The following is a 24,811-nucleotide window of genomic DNA, read 5'->3' as shown; positions in this document are numbered from 1 at the left end:
CAGGAGCACAGAGACCAGAGCTCCCTATCCCTGCACCTCACCTCTTTCAGCTCCCTCACAGCCCCTGAGCAGTGGCAGGGCCTCAGCCCAGCCCTGGAGAGCTTTCCCAGGCAGGGCCAGTCCTGTTCCAGCCTGGTTCACAGCGCTGGCCAAAAAAGTGCAGGGAGTTGTGGCACAGCTCCACAGCCCGCGGTGTTTAACACTGCTCCCATGTTCAACACAGAGCCAGAGCCCCTTCCACAATCACCAGCCCCTGCAGATTTTCCTTGTTAGAAATAATAGATTATTTATTTGTAGCAGTATAGAGATCTTGAGGTCACCTATCTGACCTGGGCCTACTCTGGCCAAAAAATCCTTGAACAAACAACCTGGGAAAGCTTTCGAGGTGTCACTGCTCACCTCCCAGAGACCTTGCAGAGGTCATGTCCTGCTGTTCACCTCCCAGAGGTCCTGTCCCACTGTCCCTGCTCCCAGAGATGCTGCAGAGGTCCTGTCCCATTTTTCACCTCCCAGAGACCCTGCAGAGGTCCTGTCCCACTCTTCACCTCTCAGAGACCTTGCAGAGAACCTATCCCACCTCTCAGAGCCCTTGGAGAGGTCCTGTCCCATTTTTCACCTCCCAAAGCCCTTGCAAAGGTCCTGTCCCACCTCTCAGAGTCCCTGTCTCATTCCCTCTGTGACTCTGTCCCCTCTGTCCCTGCTCCCAGCCCTCGAGGACACGGTGGAGGCCCTGGACGGCCGGCGCCCCGTCATCCGCCCCATCCCTCACGTGGCCATCCTGCGGGACGAGCTCACCCAGCTCTTCAGCCACGACTACGAGGAAGAGGAGGAGGAGGAGGAGCTGGAAGCGCGAGGGGAGCACACGCTGTCGGAGAAGTTCGGTGGGCATTGCGCAGCAGCGGTCGGGGCCGTGCTCTTTGCTTGGAACTTGTGAGAGCCTGAGTGAGAGACGCGGGGCTCACCCGTGGTGCCTCTCGTTGCAGTCTGCCTGGAGCACACCTTTGGCCCTGACTGCAGCCTGACCTGTGACGACTGCCAGAACGGAGCCGCCTGCAGCGCCGAGGGCAGCGGCTGCATCTGCGCTGCTGGCTGGAGCGGCGTGCTCTGCAACCAGAGTGAGTGCAGCTCTTCCCCGTGCTGTGCAGTGAGTGCAGCCCTGCCAGGCTGTGACCAGGCTGAGCCTCATCTCCCTCTCTCTCCCCCAGCTTGCCCAGCCGGCACCTTCGGCATCAACTGCAGCCAGAGCTGCCGGTGCCAGAACGGCGGCACCTGTGACCCTGCCAGCGGCACCTGCCGCTGCCCGCCCAGCGTGGCTGGAGAGCTCTGCCAGGATGGTGAGTGCAGCGTCCCCTCACCCTCCCTGTGCTGCTGGGGGCCATCCCTGGTCTCCTCTTTCCTGCAGGGATTTGCCATCACTTGATGCGATGCTGGATTTTCCCCAGCCGGCTCCTGCGCCAAGAGGAGTGGGCTGGTCCCAGAAATAAAAAGCAGCACAGTTTCTGTTCCCAGAAAGCAGCACAGTCTGGTGTGACCGTGTTCACAGCGGCCCAAGGATGAGGGAAGAGATGAGGATCTGACTCCATGTTTCAGAAGGCTTGATTTATTATTTCATGATATATATTACATTAAAACTATACTAAAAGAATAGAAGAAAGGATTTCAGCAGAAGGCTGGCTCAGAATAGAAAAAGAAAGAATGATAACAAAGGTTTGTGGCTCGGACTCTCTGTCCAAGCCAACTGGGCTGTAATTGGCCATTAATTAGAAACAAGCACATGAGACCAATCACAGATGCACCTGTTGCATTCCACAGCAGCAGATAATCAATGTTTGCATTTTGTTCCTGAGGCCTCTCGGCTTCTCAAGAGGAAAAATCCTAAAGAAAAGATTTTACATAAAAGATGTCTGTGACAGTCTGGGATACAGCTGTATGGCTTAAACTCTGTGGCACAGGTTGGTAAGTGTCCAGAGCAGGAACAAGGATAAGGGAGAGGTCTTCAGAATGGTTTCCAAAAGGATTTATTCCATGGAAGGGTCAGGGAGCAAAGACACAGAAGGTAGCTGTGTAGGGGTTTTTAAACGGGGGTGGTTTAAAGGGAGGGGATAAATCAGCAGATAATTGGAGATATCCTGGGGAGGGGTAAAGGGCAGGGGTCACAAAAGCATCTTCCAATGAGGGAGGTAGAGGGGAGAGGTTTGTGTCACATGGATTAATGGGATATTGAACTTTAGGGCGTTTCTGTAAAGGAATTCCAAGCAGGGGGAATCAGCACCAAGTAGTATTGACAGGGAACTCAGGGTAGATGGATAATGAGGTGGGAGGGTGTAATTTAGACCAAACCATTACCTTGGGCAATAACAGAACATGCCATTAGGAGTAAAAACACACCACAACAATCACTGGATAAATGGCTGGTCTGGCCATTGCTGGTGCTGCTCTCAGATGTCCCAGATGGGCTTCTCTGAAGCCTGGAAGTGTTTCCTGTGGAGTTCCTGTGGGCAGAGATCTCTATTTCATGGGGCATTCAGTGGCAGACACAGGAAAGAATGTCAAACCCACAGTTTCCATTATTAATTTACATGGAAACCATGGAGGTATTTCCACCCAAATCATCGGAAAGCTGTGACAGCAGTAGTTACCCAGAGTACCCAAAGGAGTTATCACTGCTGGTGGTGCTCATTTCTTGCTCCCAAAGGGTTAAAATTCAGGGGACAAAATTTGAAAACAAGAAAGAGGGAGACAATCAGAGATTCAGACAAAAGGACTTCAGTCACATGTTGGGAGCATATGGGAACTATTACTGAAGGAGGAGAGTGAAGCAGAATACAAATGAATACAAGAGATACCCCAGCCTCTTCTTTCTGTAGGAAGGAGGTGATGGAGGGGGACAGAGAGAAAACAGGAAGGTAAGATGAAAATAAACAATGCAGAATTGCTCTGTTGTGCCAAGGTGGCGTTTCCTCTGCTCCTCTGTTCGTAGGGACAAGGCACATGCTGCTGGGCAGCTGCTGGCCAGAGCACTGCTGACACAGCCTGTCTGCCATGTGCTTCCAATATCGAGGCCTTTAGCATAACAGAGTAAAAACAATAATTTTATTCACTTAATAGTGCAAATATCCCTGTGGCTTTTCAACAGGAGCAGCCTCGTGGGCTGCTTTCTCACGGAGGACAGCCTTGACCTCTCAGAGCCCTGTGGGTGGGTTATTTCTGTCCTAACCAGCTGAGCGGGTGCAGAGCTGATGGGTGCCCTGGGGCACCACGAAGTGACATCCCCTGTGACACTGCACAGCTGATTTGGAGCCGGTGCAGGGAATCTGATCTCTGTCCCCCTGGATCAGCAGTTCAAGCTATCTAATTTCAGTAAGTGAAGATGCGCAAAGAGCAAGGCTGGTGGAGTGTTTGGCAATAGATATTCAGGCATCATGGAGGACACTGAACAATATTTTCAAACTCCTTAATGAGATATGACTGAATAGATCTTGCCAGGTGATGAATGGGCACTGTTTGAATAGCAGGTAGTCTGCAGAATATTATCAATGCTATGCCATGACTATTGTGTTGCTAATACAATAAGAACTGAGCTGTGTTCAGTTCTTGGAACCGAAGCAGGGATGCATCTCTTCCCTCGGTGCATCTGTGGTTCCAAGAACTGAACACAGCTCCATTTTCAGTGTGTTCCTCTCGGTTAAAACAACCTGCTGAGACTGCCTCATCTTCCCAGGAAACCTCTCTCTGTTCCTAGGGTGCCCCAAGGGATTTTACGGGAAGCACTGCAGGAAGAAGTGCAACTGTGCCAACCGCGGTCACTGCCATCGCATCTACGGCGCCTGCCTGTGCGATCCCGGCTTGTACGGCCGCTTCTGCCACCTGGGTACGCTCAGCTTATCCCTGAATCCCTGCCTTTCTGGGAGGTATTGGAATTAAATACCAATATAGCCAGATGGAACGTGCCTGGGCTCGTCTGGCCCTTGCTGCTTGACCAAGGGTGGAAACGGTGGTGATTTCACCCCAGAGACACTTTGGGCTGGCTGGGTGTGTGGTGTTTCACCCCAGAGACACTTTTGGCAGGCTGGGTGTGTGGTGTTTCACCCTGAGACACTTTTGGCTGTGGGTGTGTGGTGTTTCACCCCACAGACACTTTTGGCTGTGGGTGTGTGGTGTTTCACCCCACAGACACTTTTGCCTGGCTGGGTGTGTGGTGTTCCACCCCACAGACACTTTTGGCTGTGGGGTGTGTGGTGTTTCACCCCACAGACACTTTGGGCTGGCTGGATGTGTGGTGTTTCACCCCACAGACACTTTGGGCTGGCTGGGTGCTGCACTGGGCCTGTGGGGACAAGTCCAGGCCTGCAGGAGCTCTGGTGGTGCTGGGATGGAGTTTCCCCCCATAACAGGGGCTGCTCCTCGGGTTTCCCTCTGTGGAGAAGCTTTAAGGCGATGGTGAAGGAAAGGAGTCGGTTTTGATGGTGGGTTTGGATCCAGAGCTTTATTCCTGGCCCACAGGCCTCTGAATCCAGCCACAGCTCCAACAGAACTCCCCAAACCGCGTGGTTGCTGTCTTTTTAACCCCAGGGAAAAGGGGAGGGAAGGGGTAGGGAGCCACCAACCAGGTCAGGGAGGGGAAGTCTCAGGTGACAAATGACACCTGGATGGCCCAATGTACCCCAGGGCTGAGAGGCATCTTTTGAACTTCACCAATCACACAACATCCTTCTGGAATGCCGAGATTGATGGAGGGCGCTCAGCAGGGAGCAAGGGAAGGGGAAGGGAGAGGTGATTGGCACACCTAGGGAAAGAACCAGGATACTGAGACAGGCTACTACACCACAACAGGGAAGGAGCTCTGTGCCCCTCACTGACCAGCTCTCCCTTTCCCTGCAGCGTGCCCCAAGTGGGCGTTTGGGGCCGGCTGCTCCGAGGAGTGCCAGTGCCTGCAGCGCAACTCGCGGGACTGCGACGCCAGGGACGGCTCCTGCCGCTGCAAACCCGGCTACCGCGGCCGGCGCTGCCAGCACGGTGAGTGGGGCACGTGGGCACGCGGCCAGCTGGCTCAGGAAACACCTCTGGGGTCACCAAAGCCAACCCACGAGCCAGCAGCAGCTGGGCAGCCACGCCATGGCGCTGAGCGCCGCATCCAGGCTTTTATAAATGCCTTCAGGGATGGTGGGACAGCTGTGACAGTGGTGGGACAGCTGTGACAGGGGTGGGGGGACAGCTGTGGCAATGGTGGGACAGCTGTGACAGTGGGGAGACAGCTGTGACAGGGGTGGTGGGACAGCTGTGATGGGTGATGGGACAGCTGTGGCAATGGTGGGACAGCTGTGACAGTGGTGAGACAATTGTGACAGGGATGGTGGGACAGCTGTGACAATGGTGGGACAGCTGTGATGGGTGATGGGACAGCTGTGACAGGGGTGGTGGGACAGCTGTGACAATGGTGGGACAGTTGTGACAGGGATGGTGGGACAGCTGTGAAAATGGTGGGACACCTGTGACAGTGGGTGGTGGGACAGCTGTGACAATGGTGGGACAGCTGTGACAATGGTGGGACAGCTGTGACAGGCATGGTGGGACAGCTGTGGCAGGGATGGGGACAGCTGTGTTAGAGGTGGTGGGACAGCTGTGATAGAAGTGGTGGAGCTTGGAAGGGTGCTCAGCACCCAGGGGCAAGGAGTCATTTCAGAGCTTCTTTCTCTCCAATTCTGGCTGTTCACAGGCTGTGACCCTGGCTATTATGGGGATGGCTGCAAGAAGAAGTGCAGCTGCTCTCCAGGGGTGCCCTGTGACCCTGTCACTGGCGAGTGTCACAAGGAGTGTCCCCCAGGCTACCACGGCGAGCACTGCGACCAAGGTAAGGCAGGGCAGCTCTGTGTGTGCTGGAAACTCCCCTGTCCTCAGCATTTTGCTTCACAAAATGACCCAAAAGCACTTCCAGAATCCCCTGAGAGGCCCAGCACACTGCAAATGATCTGATGGGCAGCCAGCAGAGACTTCAGGGGACACAGGAGATGCCATCCACAGGTCTCTGTGAGATGCTGCTGCCTCTTGAAAGTGGGAGAGAAAATTCCTGGTAGAAAATGAGCCTGATTCACAAAAGAACAAGGTCTTTCTTCACCCTGCCACTGGATATCTCTCTGTTGGTAGATGGAGGTGATTGGGGTCTAATTATCTTTCCCTGGCCTTGATGTCTTTTCCCTTCCAGGCAATCCCTGCCCAACACAACATTATCACATTTTCTGCTCTGTTCTCTATTTTTTATTGAAGCTCTGTTTAATCTGCAAGTGCAAAGGAGTATTTTACATTTAATTTTCATTAGGATTCAAACTTCTGGCTCTGTATGAACCTCCTAGAGCAGTTCTGTGCTCTTCCCATGCAGGGCCAGTTTGATGGGATGGTGACTGAGCTGCCCAGCCCTGTGTGTATTTAACTGTGTCCAACACTCAGGCTCTGACGGTGCAGATTTCAAGATCCTGGGGGTGCTTTGTGTGCCAGAGAGCTTCACTTTGGGCAGACAAAGGTGCTTTGAGAGAACCTAAAGGCAGTGAGTCATTGGCCCGAGGTGATGATTGCAAAATATGAACGCAGTGTTTAGAAAAGAATAAGTTCTGCCAACCACAGAGCTGAGTGGCGACTGAAAAGTCAACCCACTCCTGCTCCTGTGGGGCTGGGGCCTCCTGAACCCACTTCAGCTGGTTAGGACCTGCAGAAAATGCCAAAAAGTTGGGCACTTTGGAGACAGAGTGCAGCAGAGAGGTTGGAAGTGGCCAGCATCTGGATTTGGATTGGAGCATCCCAGGAGTTTCTGATGTTCAGCCAAGCACTGCTTCACCCCAGCCCAGAAGCTGCAACCATCAGCCTCATTATCTGCCAGCAAAGGGTCGTGGTGCAGAGCCCCATCTCTGACAGAGCAAGAGCTGCAGAAAGCAGCAAAAATCCCAATGCAATTGCAACCACAGTGCTGGGAGGAGAGATGGGAGCAGCTCCAGCAGTGCTGTGCTCCCTGGCAGGGTCTGAGAGCCCTGAGCCCCCTTTGGGGGGATGCTGTGGCCCCTGGAGCCTTTTCAGGCTGGGTGCTCCCGCTCAGGATATTTTTAAAAAGGGTAAGAAAGGAGCTGAAGGCTGTAGGGGGGAGTCACAGGAAATAACGCAAATATTTGTGTAGAAATAGTAGGCTCTTGGCTGTTGTTCGGATCTGGAAATTATTAAAGGGTGAAGACAAACATCTGCCATCAATTAGCAAAGGGGAGGAATAACAAAAACTCCACTGTGCCGCTGGAAACGGAGGCGCTGCGCTTCCTCCGCGGTTTGTCGGTGCCCGTGTGTTCCCCTCTGCTGGGGCTGCTCAGAACATTGGCTTTGCTGAGCCTGGAGCTCTCATGGGGGGCTCAGGGAGGATTTAGGGATCTTGGCTCTGGGGCCCTCAGTTTGCATGTCACCAGCTCGTTGTTAAATTGTGGAATGGGGTGCAAAGATCAAAGCGAGCTGGGATCGGCAGAAGCACGCCGGCATCCAGAGCAGAGGGCAGGAAAAGTGAATTATTCCTTCTGTGTGTGAGGATGTTCCTTCTTTCCATCTGTGTCCTGCTGCAAACCTGGCTGCTTCTTAAAATCCTGGTGCTCAGATCCTGGAGGCATCTAGCCAGGGAGGTGAAAACCCTCAGAGCACCTTGGAAAAGCCAAGGGGTGGTTTGGTGTGGGGCTGTGACCCTGGTGTTCTGCACCCCAGCCCAGAGACAGCAGGGTGGCTTGTCCAAAGGCTGGAGATCAGTTTGGCCTCAGTTTTTTGGGGATGTGGTGGTCACTCTTGCACGAAGAAATACTTTTTCGAAGGACACACAACAGGCAGAAATGACAGGCAGTCAGGTCAGGTGGTGGTGGCAATGCTGGAGGTGACCAGAGTGGCTCACAGAGGGATCACACCCAGGCTCACAGAATCACTAATGTTGGAAAAGATCTCCAAGATCACCAAATCCAACCTCTGAGCAAACACCACTAAACCATGAGCACAGGTGGGAACCTCTCACAGCTCTGGGAACCCCAAACAGACCCAGAGGCTCCTTCAGCCTGCAGGGCCAGGTTGGTAAAATGCTCTTGGGTGTCTTGGGGGAGATGTTCTGACCCTGCTGTTCTCCCACAGAGTGCCCGGAGGGGACATTTGGGCCAGGCTGTCAGCATCCCTGTGCCTGTGGAGAGGCATCCTGTGACAGGAGCACGGGGCAGTGCCACTGCCCCCCTGGCTGGACAGGACACGACTGTGCCCAAGGTGAGCATGGGCAGCAGAGCAAACACTCAGGGATTTCAGTGTGGAGGGAGGGATTTTGGTGTAGACCTATGGCTTTGCTTTTTCTAAAACTCATTTTGAAAACACGCACTGCAGTTAGAATCATCTTTGTGGAAAATTAGAGAAAATAGCAGCTTTTGATGGTGTCTTAAACAGTACGATGAAAAATGTGAAAATTTTTTTCTTGTTGCAGTCCTCAATGTAGGAGAGGAACCTTTCTCTATTGATGCATGTTTTTAATTGCCTTCACCAGCTTACTCTTTAACTGCTGGAAAGCTAGAGAGTCTGAAATGGAAAGCTTTTGCATGATTGTGCAGTATTGCAGCAGCTGGAAGGTATTATTCACATTGAGATGTCCTGCTCCTAGAGTTTGGCTGAGCAACGAAACTACGTGTGCACAGTGCTTACCATACAACTCAAGCTGCCTTTTTTCCAGGCCCTGGAGCAGCTTAGGACCAGTTGGAGAAGGATTCTTGCCCTGGTTTTAGCAGTTTAGCCTTTTGCTCCTTGTTTGCAGCTCCCAGTAGGTTCCAGAGCGGTGATTGATGTGCTGTCCATGGTGTGACAGCAGCTGTGGAGCCCCTGTGCCAGCAGCACCATTTCCCACCGAGGAGCCCTTGGAGCTCCCTGCAAGTGGCTGCAAATCCAAAATTGGCTTGAAAATGCTGGAGTGAGCTCAGAATAGCACTTAGTGGAGCAGGCAGGGCCAGGCTGTGCTGCGAACAAAATCCACGTCTCGCATGAGCAGAGAGGGAGCCCAAAAGGTCTCACATTTCCCTCTGCCACCTCAGCTCTGATCCCTGTGCTCTGTGTTCTCTGTCTGCTCACGCTCCAGCCTGCCCTGAGGGTCTCTGGGGGCCGGGCTGCCAGGAGATCTGCCCTGACTGTGCCAACAACGCCAGCTGTGACCGCGCCACCGGAGCCTGTGTGTGCCCGCCTGGGTACACCGGGCAGCGCTGCCAGGATGGTGAGTGGGGCTGGGGTGGGCAGGATGGTGAGTGCAGGATGGGGTGTGCAGGATGGTGAGCGAGGCTGGGATGGGCAGGCTGGGATGTGCAGGATGGGGTGTGCAGACTCATCTCCAGCAGATATCCCCCACTAACAAGGGATATCTCAGCTGAGCTGGAGCATCTGCTGGAGCATCCAGTGACCCACCATGTGGTGCCATGCTCTGTGCACATCTCTGTTCCTGCACTCATTGGGGTGCAGCCTGGGGACTTCACAGTCCCCCTAGCCCCATCTCCACTGTAGTAACTTCTGCAGCAGGAGAAAAGAAGGCAGAATGCTGAGCCCCTTGTCCCATTCAGCACTGCTCTCGGGGTGTGAGAGCTCTGCCGGAGCACTGTGGTACCCAGCAGCTCTGCCCAGGGCTGGCATTCCAGCAGCCACCTGCAGTCCCTCCCTCCCTGTTTCCCTTGGCAGTGTGTCCACCCGGCTGGTATGGCCCTGCCTGCCAGCTGAGCTGCAGCTGTGCCAACGAGGGACATTGCCATCCTGTGACGGGGACTTGCAGCTGCCCACCCGGCTGGACAGGGCACCACTGCCAGCGAGGTACAGCACCTGTGCTCTGCCACCCTGACCTGTGCCAAGCTGTGCTGCCATTGCTCCATTCTCATCTTCATGCAGGAAATCCCTGTCAGATTTGTGCCTCTGCCAGGGAAATCTCTCTGAAATCCTTTTGCTTTCTTGGCTGTGTCTGTCTGGTGCTGGCAGTGCCTCTGGTCTCTCTGCAGACGTGTTTGTCCCTGTGCCCAAGGGACGCTGTGCCTGCTGGTGAGGGCAGCACTGTGCCCATGCCATGCTCTGTGGCACACACCAGTGATGGGCTCCTGCTGTGTTTTTGCAGCCTGTGACCTGGGGCGTTGGGGCCCTGACTGTGCCCACGCCTGCAACTGCAGCAACGGCGACGGGAGCTGCAGCGCCGAGAGCGGGCAGTGCCTGTGCCTGGCCGGCTACACGGGCACCCACTGTGAGCAGAGTGAGTGCTGCCCTGCCCTTCCCTGCCTGTCCTCCCACCCTCCAGGGCCTGCAGGGCTCCAGGGAGGAGCATTGCTCCAGCCCAGCCCCTTTCCTTGGCTGTGATGCTGATCCAGTGCCCAGGGTGATGTGGGTATGTGACGGTGTTCACAGGGGTCGAGGGAAGAGATGAGGGTCGGACTGCATGTTTCACAAGGCTTGATTTATTATTTTATGGTATTTATTACATTAAAACTATACTAAAAGAATAGAAGAAAGGATTTCATCAGGAGGCTAGTTCAGAATAGAAAAAGAAAGAATGATAACGAAGGTTTGTGGCTCGGACTCTCTGTCTGAGCGAGCTGACTGTGATTGGCCATTAATTACAAATATCCAACATGGCCCAATCACAGATGCACCTTCTGCATTCTACAGCAGCAGATAACCACTGTTTACATTCTGTTCCTGAGGCCTCTCAGCTTCTCAGGAGGAAAAATCCTAAGGAAAGGATTTTTCATAAAAGATGTCTGTGACATGGGTACACACCTGTAAGGGGCACAACCCACTGGTTGTGGGTTCAGCTGCCAGATATTTTTATTCCATTCAGAATCCAAGCTCCTGCCTTAGTTAGGATAGCTCCTCTGGGACCCAGGAAGGGACAGGCTGCTCAGTCTCCTCTCTTTCAGAGTGCCCAGAAGGGTGGTTTGGGCTGAGCTGTCGGCACCAGTGCCAGTGTGACCATGGAGCCACCTGTGACCACGTCAGTGGGGCCTGTACCTGCAGCCCAGGCTGGCGAGGAACCTTCTGTGAGCACGGTGAGTACCAAACCCCTCCGTCCCAGAGGGTTTGTGCTCCCTGTCTGACTTTGTCATCCCGTTACAGCAAAGAGAATCCCTCAGGATGGCCATGGGGGAGCAACAAAACTGCAAGCTGCTGCCTCTGGTTTTATTTCTGGAGGGAAAAGGTTTTGGGGGGGAAAAAAGGACTATGAAAATGTAAACAATAGGTGACCCAGTGGTTGCACAGCTGTGACAGTGTTCACAGGGGTCTTAGGATGAGGGAAGAGATGAGGATAGGATCTGACACTCTGTTTCAGAAGGCTTGATTAATTATTTTATGATATATATTATATTAAAACTATACTAAAAGAATAGAAGAAAGGATTTCATCAGGTTAGCTAAGAATAGAAAAGAAAGAATGATAACAAAGGTTTGTGGCTCGGACAGAGAGTCTGAGCCAGCTGACTGTGATTGGGCATTAATTGAAAACAACCACACGAGACCAATCACAGATGCACCTGTTGCATTCCACAATAGCAGATAACCATTGTTTACATTTTGTTCCTGAGGCTTCTCAGCTTCTCAGGAGAAAAAATCTTAAAGAAAAGGGTTTTCATAAAAGATGTCTGTGACACACAGCTGCTGTGGCCACCTGAGTGTGCTCATGCTGCACACAGGGTCTCAGAGCAGCCTCTTGGATGGAGGAGGCTCTCTCCAGCTCCCCCAGCAGCCTCTCCGTGGTCAGGAACATCAAACCATCACTCTCCTGATCCTCCACTGCCCTCTCCTGTACCTGCAATGTCCACAGTGGGCTTGCATCCAGTATCTGCTGCCCTCAGCAGCACTGTCATGCTGCTGCAGCCTCAGAGGCCACCAAGGACGGGGCAGGCAGCTTTTCCCTCTGGGAGGGCTCCAGCTCTGCATTCTGTGTGTGGATTTCTCCTTTGTTTTCCACAGCCTGCCCCGATGGATTTTATGGACTGGAGTGCAGACAAGCCTGTGACTGCCTGAATGGTGCCCACTGTGACCCTGTGACAGGACAGTGCCAGTGTCCCCCGGGCTGGACTGGTGCCCGCTGTGCCCAGGGTGGGTATCTGTGCCCAGGGTGGATGTCTGTGCCTAGGACAGGTGTCTGTGGGAGGTGCCCACCCTGCTTTCCATGGCACTCTGGGGCCAGGGGTGTCTCTGCTGCCAGGTCATAGGAACCAGGGTTCTGGGTTGTTCATTCCCCATTTGAGATTTTCTCTGTGTGGAATTTAATTTTGGTTCTGGAGGGTTCTGCCTGAGCATGTTCTGGTTGGATGCAGTGAGGGCTTGGGCATCCAGCAAAACTCTTCCCAAATAATAAAGGACGTAACAGTGATGATAGCAGCGTTTGGATGTCACATTAATCTCTTTAACACCACAAAACCCCCTCCCAGAGCAGCCAGCCACCCCTGGCACATCCCCTTGGCAGGGCTGGCAGGAGCCTGGCCGCTGTAATTCCCACCCAGTGCCCACCAGCCCTGCCTGCTCTGCTCCCCTGCAGCCTGCCCGGAGAACAGCTACGGCCAGAACTGCAGCCACGCCTGCCGCTGCTTCAACAACGCCACCTGCAGCCACATCAGCGGCCGCTGCCTCTGCCCCGAGGGGTGGACGGGACCCTCGTGCCAGCAAGGTAACCATTCCCAAACCCCTGGTCGCCCTGCCAGCAAGGTAACCCTTCCGCAGCATCTCTACCCAAGCAAGGTAACCCTTCCACAGCACCTGCTTCTCCTGCCAACAAGGTAACCCTTCCCACACCAATTGCTTCCCCAGCAAGGTAACCCTTCCCAAGCACCTCTATTCCAGCAAGGTAACCCTTCCATACCACCTCTATTCCAGCAAGGTAACCCTTCCATACCACCTTCTTCCCCAGAAAGGTGACCCTTCCCAAGCACCTCTACCCCAGCAAGGTAACCCTTCCATACCACCTCTATTCCAGCAAGGTAACCCTTCCACACCTCCTACTTCCATAGCAATAGGTAATCCTTCCACACCTCCTACTTCCATAGCAATAGGTAATCCTTCCACACCACCTGCTTTCCCAGCAAGGTAACCCTTCCCAAGCACCTCTGCCCCAGCAAGGTAACCCTTCCCACACCTCCTGCTTCCCCAGCAAGGCAATTAATGCTTCCACACCATCTCTACCCCACCAAGGTAACCCTTCCACAGCACCTCTACCCCAGCAAGGTAACCCTTCCCACACCTCCTGCTTCCCTGCCAGCACAGGGAGGAATGCCACTCCTGGGGTGAGCAGAATGCTTCTGCCTCTTACCTGAGCAGGTGACACACCTAAAGTTGTCGTTGCATCAAAATCAGCATTGCTGTGTACCACACCATCCACCCACCGCTCTGGCTGTGTTACACAAGCCTCCAGAGGTGTGTCCTGACCGGGATGTCTGTCCTGTTTGTCCCTCAGCCTGCCCAGTGGGGTTTTATGGCAAGGACTGCCAGCAGCACTGCCTGTGCCACAACGGCGGCACCTGCGACCCGGCCACGGGGAGCTGCGCTTGTCCTGCAGGCTGGACGGGGCTGGCCTGTGAGCTGGGTGAGGAAACAGCTGGGGAACGGCTCTGGGGCAGACAGAGCTTGCTTTGGAATGCTTTTTTCCCTTTTTTCAGCTTCCCTTTTCTACCTCTGTCGGGGTCGGGATTCACTTTCGCGAATAGTTCAGGCTTAGATGTTAATTATTTCTTATCAATGTTACAGCAGTGAGTTTTGCAGTCTTTCACTAACAAGGCACAAAATGTCCAACTATCTCTTGTTACAAGGTCTTTTAAGGCTAAACTATCCAATTAAGAAATTATACCTAAATTATTTTCACTTTTAACCCAATAACCGATCACTCAGAGTCCGCAATGCGGACTTTTCTGTCCAGTTACAAAACCCATTAAGAAGAAGGTAAAGAAGGTGGTAAAGAAGGAGGACCAGTCTCTGCCCTAAAACCTCCACCTTGCTTTATATATATCACTATATTCTAAAACCCTAAACTCTAAATTTCCCACCCTGTGATATTACACACTTCTATTCAAACTCCACACCTGTAATCCCAGTTCTATGAATTTTGGAAGCTTCTCCACTGCCTCAGGTCAAATGCAGCGTTCTCCTTGGAGTCTGTCAGTACAGAAAGTCTATAATTCTCAGCATTTTAGAGCATCTCAGAGCTCCACCAGTTTTGCTGTGGAGGTTGGAGGTGACGTGCGAGGGGTTGGGGCGCTCGGTCCTTGTTGCGGGTGTGGGGAGCTGGGAAGGTGGGATCTGGGAGGGTGGGAACCAGGGCAGTGTCTCACCCTGTCCCCTGCCAGCCTGTGCCCAGGGCCAGCACGGCCTGGAGTGCCAGCAGAGCTGTGAGTGCCAGCACGGGGGGCTCTGTGACCGCCGCACCGGGCACTGCCTGTGCCAGCCCGGCTGGACCGGTGACAAGTGTGACACAGGTGAGTGGGGCTGGTCTGGGCACTGTGGTGCTGCACAGGGAGGGTCTGGGGGCTTAAGCAAAGACAGAAAATTCAGGTTTCAGCCAGCAGGGAGGTGGCAGTGCTGTGGTTTTGGCTGGGCCCCTGTTTTGCTGTGCCCTTCCTCCTTCCATCGAATCACGGAGGGGTTTGGGTGGGAAGGGACCTTAAAGATCATCCAGTTCCACCCTACCTTGTTCCTGTCATCTGAGGGCTGTCCTGAAAGTGCTGGTGCACACCCAGAGCAGCTTCCTCCTCCTCCTACTATATTCTAAAACCCCAAATTCTAAGTCACCTCACTGGGTCCTGCCACATCCTCAGGGACAGTGTTCCCTCTCAGCATTGTCACATGGAGTCCCAGAACCCCACACAGCCTCAGCAGCACGGGGCACCAGGCAGTCTAAAGCACTTCTATAATTTCTTCCAATATAAATTAATGAAGAAACCCACCCAAAAGATATAAATTCTGTTGTTTTTTTTTAAAAAGAACCAAGCTAGGGTCCTGTCAGCTCCCCACGGTTGTATTTCAACCTGCCTGTGTGTGCACAAGAGAAAGACCCAGTCAGCTGTGGAACCACTGGGAAAAAGCCCCCAAAAGTCACATTTTTTGTGCAACTCTGCTGTGTTTCCATTCCTGAAGCTTGTCCGGAGGGGCTGTTTGGGGCACGCTGTGAGCAGCTCTGTGACTGTGGGGACAACGTCTCGTGCCACCACGTCACCGGTGCCTGTGACTGCCCCCGGGGCTGGAGGGGCCGGCGCTGTGAGAAAGGTGAGGAGCACCCCTGGGTGAGGGAAACACAGGGAAACATCAGCTGCTCCAGAGCCTGGGAAGAGGAAAACTTCGTTTTTCATGAGAATTACAAGTTGTGGCAAAATATTTTGAGGCTGCGACACAAGATGCTGCTGGGCTGGTTCGCACTGGAGCAGGAGCCCCTCAGAGGAGGCTCTGATGGCTTCCAGGCATTAGCAGCAACTTAAATCCAGGCAGAATGTCCATTTCCAGCTTCTTTTTTCCTCTGTTGAGGTCAGATTGAAGGCACTTGAGACAGTGGTTCATATTCAGACTCAGGTGTTTACTATTTATCAATGTTAACTCACAGCAGTGAGTTCTGCAGTTCTTCACTAGCAAGGCAAAAAATGGCCAACTATCTCTTGTTAGAAGGTCTTTTAAAGCTAAACTATTCAATTAAGAAATGACACCTCAATTATTTTCACTTTTAAGCCAATAGCCAATCACTCAGTGTCTGCAATATGGACTTTTCTGTCCAGTTACAAAATACCACCCAAACCCATGGAGAGGAAGGAAGAAGGTGAAGAAGAGAAGAAGGAAGAGGGTGAAAAAGGAGGAGCAGCCTCCACCCTAAAACCCCCATCTTTCTCCACATTTATTACCATATTCTAAAACCCCAAACTCTAAGTTTTCCACCATGTATTATCACACAATTCTAACCAACTCCACACCCTCAATCCCAGTGCTATCAATCAGTTTTCGAATCTTTCTCCACGGCCTCAGGTCAAACGCAGTTTTCTCTGGGGAGGGGTCAGCACAGAAAGCCTCAAACTCTCCAGAACTCTACCAGCAGCAGGCTCACATCCCACTGTTTGTTTTCCCACAGCCTGCCTGCCAGGTTTCTTTGGGAAGGACTGTGCCAGTCGCTGTGGCTGTCCCCTGGGAGTGCCCTGCCACCACGTCACCGGCCAGTGCGGCTGCCCGCCAGGACTGACCGGCTCTGGATGTGAAAAACGTACGGAGATGGGAACGGTCCTGCTGCAGGCCCTGGGAACGGGGTGGGCCAAGCCATTCCCGCAGAAAATAGAAGGGGGAAAAGAAAGATAAATGTTGGGGGAGATGAAACAGGGAAGCCTTGTAAATGTGGTTGCTTGGCAAAAGATTTTGAGAATATTGAAGCTATAAGTGAGATTGAAATGAAAGCAAGCTTTGAGATATCTCAGTTACTGAACAACTGGAAAACAATGGTGTGGCCAGCTGAAGGTAATGCCCTTTTGATGAAACAACACCCTCTGCTTGCAGAGAGATCCAAGGGTCAGAGCAGACCCTACCAGCTTAGCGGAAGAAGTCCAAAGAGGAGTTTTTAGGGTTTAAAATGTAACAGAGTATAGTAATGTAGTGATCCTTATAAGCTATATAGAAATGCTATAAAATTTGTATATTGTACTAGATTAGTTAGTGAAAATCAGAACATCCAACACAGAACATTTATTGTATTATAATGAGAACCTCGCTCTCTTAGTCTTAGCTCTTGCCTTTTACTCTCTTACCCCTTTTCACTCTCTTATGCTTTTGCTCTCTTACCCTTTTACGCTCTTTCCCTCTCATCCTCTCTGCCCCTCTCTTCTCTCAGGCCTGCTCTGAGCTGTGCCTGGCATCTCCCAGCAGGGCCCTGCACCCAGGCCCTTTGCAATAAACCCCAAATTCCAAGTCCAGAAGAAGATTTATTGTATTGTAATGGGAACCTCGCCCTCTGATCTTCTCTTTTACTCTCCCATTCTCTCTTTACCACACTCTTGCCTTCTTGCTCTTTACTTCTTCCTCTTCAGGGCCTGCTCTGAGCTGTGCCTGGCAGCTCCCAGCAGGGCCCTGCGCCCAGGTCCTTTGCAATAAACCCCGAATTCCACGACCTAACTTCAAAAATCTCTCATCTCCATCCATCCCAACCTACCCCTGAGTCTCTTACAGATAAACGAGGAAAAGCAGCCCAAGAGCAGAGCTGTGCCAAGGAGCAGCTCCCAGGCTGGCACCAAGTGCATGCCTGTGGAATGTTACCAGGGCAGAGGGAGCCAAGTGGGAAAGCAGAGCTGGGTGTTTAGCCAGAGGATTAGCAATAAATGACTGTTAAAATGAGCCCCTGTGGGTAGGAGCAAGTCTGGAAGAGGCAGAGGTGTGTGAGCATGTTCTTTACGTAGAGGACAGTGGTGAATTTGCCATGTCTGCGTGTGGAGCCTGCGGAAATGTGAGGGCAGGAAGGGCTGGCACAGCAAAAGGCATTTAATGCCTTTAAGTACTCGCCTTTCCTTTCAATCCAAGTATTTCCTGGAGTGAATGACCCCTTTGCATGAGAGTCCCTTTGCTTTTTGGGTGGCGGAGAATTTTACTGCCATAAAAGGCTCTCTAAATCCCGGCTTAAAATAAAATGTTTTAAAATAAGCCTTGCAGAGAGGGGTGGGATGGCTCCTGAGTCACCTTGGTGCCCTGTCTCCTCACAGCCTGCCTGCCTGGGACCTTTGGGGAGGGCTGTGCTCAGATCTGCCAGTGCTCCGGAGCCACCCAGGAATGTCACCCTGTCACCGGGGCCTGTGTCTGTCCCCCTGGCTTCCACGGTCCTGCCTGCCAGCTGGGTGAGTCCTGCTCTGCATCCCCTGTGCTGGCTGTGCCATCCTGAGATCCCAGTGCCACGAGGGATATGTGTGTGTGTGAGTGAGTTCTGGGCACTTTGGAGCAGGCACAGACAGAACTCTCCTGGGTGAAACATCCATGCAAATCCACCTGGTGGATATCCCTGGGCTATCTGGACTTTCTCCTTGTGTTTGTTTTCCCCTTCCCCGGGCTGGTATGGGGACCACTCTGCTCCCACTGCATCCCCTTTGCTGGCTGTGCCATCCTGAGATCCCATGAGGGACGCATGTATGAGAGTTCGGGGTGCTTTGGGGCTGGCACAGACAGAAAACTCTGCCTCCTCCTGGGCGAAACATCCATCCACATCCACCTGGTGGGTTCCCCCAGGCTGTCTGGACCTTCTCCCTGTGTTTGTAGCCTCTGTTTGTTGTCCCCTCAGAGTGCTCCCCGGGCTGGTACGGCCGGGACTGCGCGCGGCGGTGCCGGTGCAGGAACGGGGGACGCTGTGACAGTGCCACGGGGATGTGCCACTGCCCCGCGGGATTCGTCGGGGCTGACTGCGCCATCGGTGAGCTCTGCCCCAGCCACGGGGGCTGGCAAAGCAGGGGAGCCTCCTCAGGGGGGGATGAGGGGTGGGAAAGGCAGATCTGGCCTGCAGAAAGGCTGCTGACCCTACAGGGATGAGGAGCAGAACAAGGATTGACCCCTGGGAAAAGCTCCCTGTGTGCTTTGTCAGCAGTGCCTTGCCCTGTGTCCCCCACCTGCCTGCAGGTGACAATTGTGACGGTGTTCACAGGGGTCCGAGGATGAGGGAAGAGACGAGGATCTGACTCCATGTTCCAGAAGCCTTGATTTATTATTTTATGATATATATTATATTAAAACTATACCAAAAGAATAGAAGAAAGGATTTCATCAGAAGTCTAGCTAAGAATAAAAAAGAAGGAATGATAACAAAGGCTTGTGGCTCGTACTCTCTGTCTGAGCCAGCTGACTGTGATGGGCCATTAATTAGGAACAACCACATGAGACCAATCCCAGATGCACCTGTTGCATTCCACAGCAGCAGATAATCACTGTTTACATTTTGTTCCTGAGGCCTCTCAGCTTCTCAGGAGGAAAAATCCTAAGAAAAGGATTTTTCATAAAAGATGTTTATGACAGACAGTTTGCTGTCTGTCTTAGCCACGGAAATGTTTTTCTGCTCTGTTTATTTTATGATAAAGTGATCTCTCCTGACACATGATGCTGTATCGCTATACAGCCACATCTAGGCAGGGCTTGGAGCAGCCTGGCTTAGTGAGAGGTGTCCCCATGGAAAAGGGTTTGAAAACAGATGATCTTTAAGCTCTCTTCCAACCCAAACCATTCCATAATCCCATGGCACAGCAGGGCAGGGCTGGAGACCCCTTCTGCCTCCCATCACTCGGCTCCAGGGCTGTGCAGAACTTTCCCTGTCCCACCTCCCACCTGCCCAGCCCTGCTTTGGCCTGATTGAGTTTTTCCTCCCTCCAGGATGCCCTGCTGGCCGCTACGGCCAGGACTGTGCAGGGCTGTGTCCCTGTGGGGCCGGTGTCCCCTGTCACCCTGTCACTGGAGACTGCGTGTGCCCTCCCGGCAGAGCTGGCCCCACGTGTGAGCAAGGCAAGTGCTGTCCATCAGGGCTGTCAGGCTGGGAAAGATCCTGGGCAGGAAATTATTTCCTTGCCCTGAGATCCCTGCTCATGCTCCCTGTGCCTGTTTGCACGGGTCCCAGGATGAGGGAAGAGATGAGAATCTTTACTCCATGTTTCAGAAGGCTGATTTATGATATATATTTTATATAATATAAAATATTATATATATATATATAATATATTAAATAGATATTTTATTTAGTATTTATTTTTTATTTATATTTAATACTCTGCTTGTTTGATTTGTCGTATATTGGTGATTTGGTAATAATGTACGGATGCAAGCTTGCGTCATAGAGGGAGGACCCTGGTTAATCATTCTAGCATTAATTCTCCTATTATATTTTATATATATACATATATTATATTTTATAATTTTATTATATATATTATATTAAAAGAAAATATATATTAAAAGAATAGAATAAAGGATTTAATCAGAAGGCTAGCAAAGAATAGAAAGGAATGGAATGATAATAAAATCTCGTGACTGACCAGAGAGTCCGAGACAGCAGGGCTGTGATTGGCCATTAATTAAAATCAACCACATGAGACCAATCACAGATCCACCTATTGCATTCCACAGCAGCAGATAATTATTGCTTACGTTTCATTTCTGAGGCCTCTCAGCTTCTCAGGGGAAAAAGATCCTAATGAAAGGATTTTTCATAAAACACGTCTGTGACACTGTGCCCACCGCTGCTCCTCTGGCCCTGCAGGCTGTGAGAAGAACCGCTACGGGCCGGGCTGCCAGCAGCGCTGCTCCTGCCACAACGGGGGGCTCTGCCACCCTGCCGATGGCTCCTGCTCCTGTGCCCCGGGGTGGACGGGAAAATCCTGTGAATCAGGTAACCCTGGCCCCAATCCTGTAAGTTCCACAATCAGATCCTGTCTGATTACATCCCGTGTCCACTTTCTGTCAGCACACCTGTGGCAGCCCTGCCTTAGCCCAGCCCTCTGGAGCTCAGTTGTGGGGATGCTGAGCAGCTCTGCCTCTCCCTCTGCCCACAGAATGCCCTCCAGGAAGCTTCGGTGCCTCCTGCCAGCTGCGCTGCCCCTGCCTGCACAACGCCACCTGCCACCCGGCCACGGGCACCTGCCGCTGTCCCCACGGCCACTACGGGCCCCTCTGCGAGCACAGTGAGTGCTGGGTGCTGGGCACTGAGCAAACCCCGTGGGGCTGAACGTGGGGCTTGGAGGGCTGGGCACAATTCGGGCACAATTTGGGCACAAGTTTGGCACAAGTCGGGCACAAGTTGGGCACAATTCGGGCACAAGCTGGGCACAAGTCAGGCACAAGCTGGACACAATTTGGGCACAAGTCGGGCAAAAGTCAGGCACAAGCTGGGCACAAGTCAGGCACAATTTGGGCACAAGTCAGGCACAATCTGGGCACAATCTGGGCACAATTTGGTCACAAGCTGGGCACAATTTGAGCACAATCTGGGCACAATTTGGGCACAAGTTGGGCAGAATTTGGGCACAACTCAGGCACAATTTGGGCACAAGTCGGGCTCTGTGCTCCTCCCTGCTGGGCTGTCCGAGGCTCTGCTGCAGATTTCCACTCACCCCCTCTCTAACGAGCTTCTCCCGTCGCAGGCTGTCCCCCAGGGTTCCACGGAGAGGGCTGCCAGCAGCGCTGTGACTGCGAGCATGGCGCAGGATGTGACCCCGTCACCGGGCGCTGCCGCTGTCCCCCGGGGCTGCAGGGCGAGCGCTGTCACACAGGTACCTCCATCCTCCTCCTCTCCCTTCCCGAGGGCATCCCAAGGGCCACACACACAGGGCAGGGGCTGGATCCTGTGGCTGGATTCTGTGTCTCACACAGGCTGCAAGGAAGGGACGTACGGAGAGGGGTGCCAGCATCTCTGTGACTGCCCCAGCGATGTCCCCTGTGACCCGGCGAGCGGGCGCTGCCTGTGCCCCCCGGGCAGAACCGGCCCCACCTGTGCTGCAGGTGAGCTGAGCCCAGCTGGGCAGGGGAGGAAGGGGCTGTGTGATGGGGGGTTTGCTCCCAGGGAGCTGGGAGAGGCTTTTTTCTGGTGTGTGTCACCTCACAGGGCGAGAGGGGCAGTGGCATATTGTATTTGGGGGGTTCCCAGATGAAGGGAGGAGTGATGAATCTGTCTCCATGTTCTCAGATTTTTTTTTTATTATTATTTTATTATATTATATATTTTATTTTATTTTTTATTTTTCTATTTTAATTTTCTATTTTAATTATTTTATGTTTATTTTATTTTAATCCATTATTTTATATCTTTATTATATCTTTAATATATCAATTTTAAATCTTTAATTTTAATTTGTTATTTTAAAAAATTTATTTCCATTTCTAAAAAATATAATATAATATAATATAATATAATATAATATAATATAATATAATATAATATAATATAATATAATATAATATAATATAATATAATATAATATAATATAATATAATATAATATAATATAATATAATATAATATAATGTAGTATAATGTAATATGATATAATATAATATAATATAATATAATATAATATAATATAATATAATATAATATAATATAATATAATATAATATAATATAATATAATATAATATATTTACATTATATAATAAGAAATCTATATTATAATATATAGTTTAAAATTATATTATATAGTAAGAAAATTATGTTATGTTATATTATGTTATGTTATGTTATATGGATACTTACAGAAGGCTAAAAAGATAATAATGAAAACTCATGACTCCTTCCAGAGCTGTGATACAGCTTGGCACTGATTGGTCATTAAGTCAAAACAATTCACATGAAACCAATGAAACAACCACCTGTTGGATAAACAATCTCCAAACCCCCATTCTAAAACCCCCAAAAATCTATTTTTTCACCCTGTGACAAACTAACTATTATTCTACTTAGACTTTCGTGGCTTGCAGATCGTCATATAAGGTTGGTAATTGCTTTTTCCATGGGTCACAATCAAAGTCACAGGTGTCTTGGGGTCTGTGCCAGGGTCTCTCTCTGGCAGGGGTTTGGGCAGTCCAGGACAGAGGGATGTCCTGAATTCCCGCACGCCTGAGCAGCTCTGTTCCCTCTGCAGAGTGCCAGCCCACCCAGTTCGGCCCCGAGTGCAGCCTGGCATGCCAGTGTGCCCCCAGCAGCTCCTACTGCAACGCCAGGAACGGGCAGTGCCAGTGCCTGCACGGCCACACGGGACCCACCTGCCGCGAAGGTGAGGCCTGGGAGGGGACAATGGGGCACAAAACCCGAGGGGAGGCTGTGCCTGGGCTCAGGGCTGGGTTTGGGAGCAGTAAATCAGCTCAGTCCAGGCACTGAGGGCAGCACCTGCCTCTTGCCAAGCCCCTCAGCTGCTCTGACCTGTCTGCTGTCGCTGCAGCCACCAGGGAGGGTTGTGAGGTCTCAAATTGAAGGTGTTTAGCAGGCTGGCCATAAATGTGCTCCTGGAACAGCCAGGGCACAAATGCCATTCTGATCATGAGCGGGGATGTTGATTCCATGCACGAACCACAGTGAAACCTCGCCCCTCCTCATCCCTGCCCAACCCCGTGGGCTCAGAGTGACCCCCGTGGGTGCTGGACGTGGGGCAGGAGGATCTCACCCAAACCCACAGACTGGGACCGGTGCTCCCAGTGGGGAGGGGAATGGGGAGGGATTGTGCCCCCAGGCCTGGCAGCACTGGGGAGGGTCAGCAGGGCTGCCCACAGCAAGGACTGACCTGTCCTGTCTTGTTTTCCAGCCTTGCAGTCCCTGCCATCCACCAGGCCACCACCACCAGCCCTGGAGGGGCTCCAGCCAGCAGAGGAGTAGGTCCTGCTGTGGCAGCACTGCCTTGGTTTCACCAAGCGGCCGCCTGAAGAAGCCAATGACCTGTAACGAACTCAGTTTTGAGCCACACGAGCAGCCCTCATCTCCTGGCAGCCCCAGCTGCTGCTTTTGGGGCGTCTGAGTGAGGCTGAAGCTCCCAGTATAACCAGTTCACTGTGCCAGCGCGGGCTGGCCCCGAGGACACGTGTGCCCTGCCCATGGCCAGAGACCAGGTGACCAGGGCAGGAGGGATCAATTCTGCTCAGGGGACAGTGGACTTTGACAGCTTGTGACACATTGCTGGCCAGCCTTCAACTTCTGGGTGCTGGGCTTGGGGAGGGGGCTGAAATCGTGGTCCAAATCAGGTATTTATACATCAATATTTATGGGAAGCTGCACCACAGTGTTGTCAGGACTGATGGTCAGCTCTCCTGAGACTGGGCCTCCTGTGGATGCACCACCTCACTTGAATTATTCTCTTTTTAATTTGAATTTGCCATGGTGTTTTACTGTAAGTGACAATTTGCCAAGGGAAATCACGCAGGGCTCCAGAACTGGTGCCTGCTGACAGAACAGGCTGTGCTGGACAAGCTTGTCAGGGGCCTGGAGCCTGTTCTTCATGCCAGGAGTTTGCCAGCCCACGGTGCTGCCTGTGTCACTTACTCCAAGAAGAAGGAAGCCTAAATCGAGGGTGGAAGTCAGAGATTCTGCATGAAATGGAGACAAAGAGCTGGCTCATCTTGTCAAGGCAAATCCCAGCTGGAATGGCCTCTCCCAGCCCTGAATCCTGAGTTATTTTGCCATGCCAGTTGCAGTCAGGAGCTGGGCATGTGCAGCAGTGGGGAATGTCACCAGTCCAGTGTCACCACATCACCCTGGCCAGGGCCCAGGGCCCCCTTTGTCTGTTTGCACAAAGCTCCTGGGCAGGAAAAGCCACTGCCAGAATAACCCCAGCTCTGCAGAGAAGAGGGACAGCCCCATCCCATCCCATCCCATCCCATTGAGCCCATCCCATCCCATCCCATTGAGCCCATCCCATCCCATCCCATCCCATCCCATCCCATCCCATCCCATCCCATCCCATCCCATCCCATCCCATCCCATCCCATCCCATCCCATCCCATCCCATCCCATCCCATTATCCCATCCCATCCCATCCCATCCCATCCCATCCCATTATCCCATCCCATCCCATCCCATCGATCCCATCCCATCCCATCCCATCCCATCCCATCCCATCCCATCCCATCCCATCCCATCCCATCCCATCCCATCCCATCCCATCCCATTATCCCATCCCATCCCATCGATCCCATCCCATCCCCACAGGCTGCAGCACAGCCCTGCCCAGGCACTTGGCCTTTAAATTATTCCCACAGGGGCCAACATGAAAATAATAAAAGAATTCTTTCTTCTCCTGATGGAAGTTATTTTAATCTGTATAGAACTCATCATTTTGGGCTAATTCCTTTC

The 24,811-nt window shown here is 52.1% G+C and overlaps 1 protein-coding gene across 1 annotated transcript in view; it reads left to right on the top strand.

Moving 5' to 3' along the window:
* MEGF6 (multiple EGF like domains 6) overlaps positions 1 to 24,333 on the top strand; it is a 92,505-nt gene extending 68,172 nt beyond the window's left edge. Inside the window, exons 12-37 of the mRNA XM_063177104.1 lie at positions 708 to 881; positions 984 to 1,115; positions 1,206 to 1,334; positions 3,743 to 3,871; positions 4,882 to 5,016; positions 5,717 to 5,851; positions 8,137 to 8,262; positions 9,116 to 9,247; positions 9,703 to 9,831; positions 10,127 to 10,258; positions 10,923 to 11,051; positions 11,973 to 12,101; positions 12,544 to 12,672; positions 13,456 to 13,584; positions 14,342 to 14,470; positions 15,129 to 15,257; positions 16,105 to 16,233; positions 17,714 to 17,845; positions 18,283 to 18,411; positions 19,359 to 19,487; positions 20,239 to 20,367; positions 20,531 to 20,659; positions 21,119 to 21,247; positions 21,348 to 21,476; positions 22,614 to 22,745; positions 23,271 to 24,333. Coding sequence (XP_063033174.1) covers positions 708 to 881; positions 984 to 1,115; positions 1,206 to 1,334; positions 3,743 to 3,871; positions 4,882 to 5,016; positions 5,717 to 5,851; positions 8,137 to 8,262; positions 9,116 to 9,247; positions 9,703 to 9,831; positions 10,127 to 10,258; positions 10,923 to 11,051; positions 11,973 to 12,101; positions 12,544 to 12,672; positions 13,456 to 13,584; positions 14,342 to 14,470; positions 15,129 to 15,257; positions 16,105 to 16,233; positions 17,714 to 17,845; positions 18,283 to 18,411; positions 19,359 to 19,487; positions 20,239 to 20,367; positions 20,531 to 20,659; positions 21,119 to 21,247; positions 21,348 to 21,476; positions 22,614 to 22,745; positions 23,271 to 23,341 — 3,365 coding nt within the window. The 3' untranslated portion in view covers positions 23,342 to 24,333. The remainder of the gene's footprint in view (positions 1 to 707; positions 882 to 983; positions 1,116 to 1,205; positions 1,335 to 3,742; positions 3,872 to 4,881; positions 5,017 to 5,716; positions 5,852 to 8,136; positions 8,263 to 9,115; positions 9,248 to 9,702; positions 9,832 to 10,126; positions 10,259 to 10,922; positions 11,052 to 11,972; positions 12,102 to 12,543; positions 12,673 to 13,455; positions 13,585 to 14,341; positions 14,471 to 15,128; positions 15,258 to 16,104; positions 16,234 to 17,713; positions 17,846 to 18,282; positions 18,412 to 19,358; positions 19,488 to 20,238; positions 20,368 to 20,530; positions 20,660 to 21,118; positions 21,248 to 21,347; positions 21,477 to 22,613; positions 22,746 to 23,270) is intronic.
* Positions 24,334 to 24,811: the final 478 nt, after the last annotated feature.

This window comes from Melospiza melodia, chromosome 26 (genome assembly GCF_035770615.1).
Source record: "Melospiza melodia melodia isolate bMelMel2 chromosome 26, bMelMel2.pri, whole genome shotgun sequence".
NCBI lineage: Eukaryota > Metazoa > Chordata > Aves > Passeriformes > Passerellidae > Melospiza > Melospiza melodia.
Note: the sequence above shows the minus strand (reverse complement) of the source record. Positions and strands in the feature narration are given on the sequence as shown.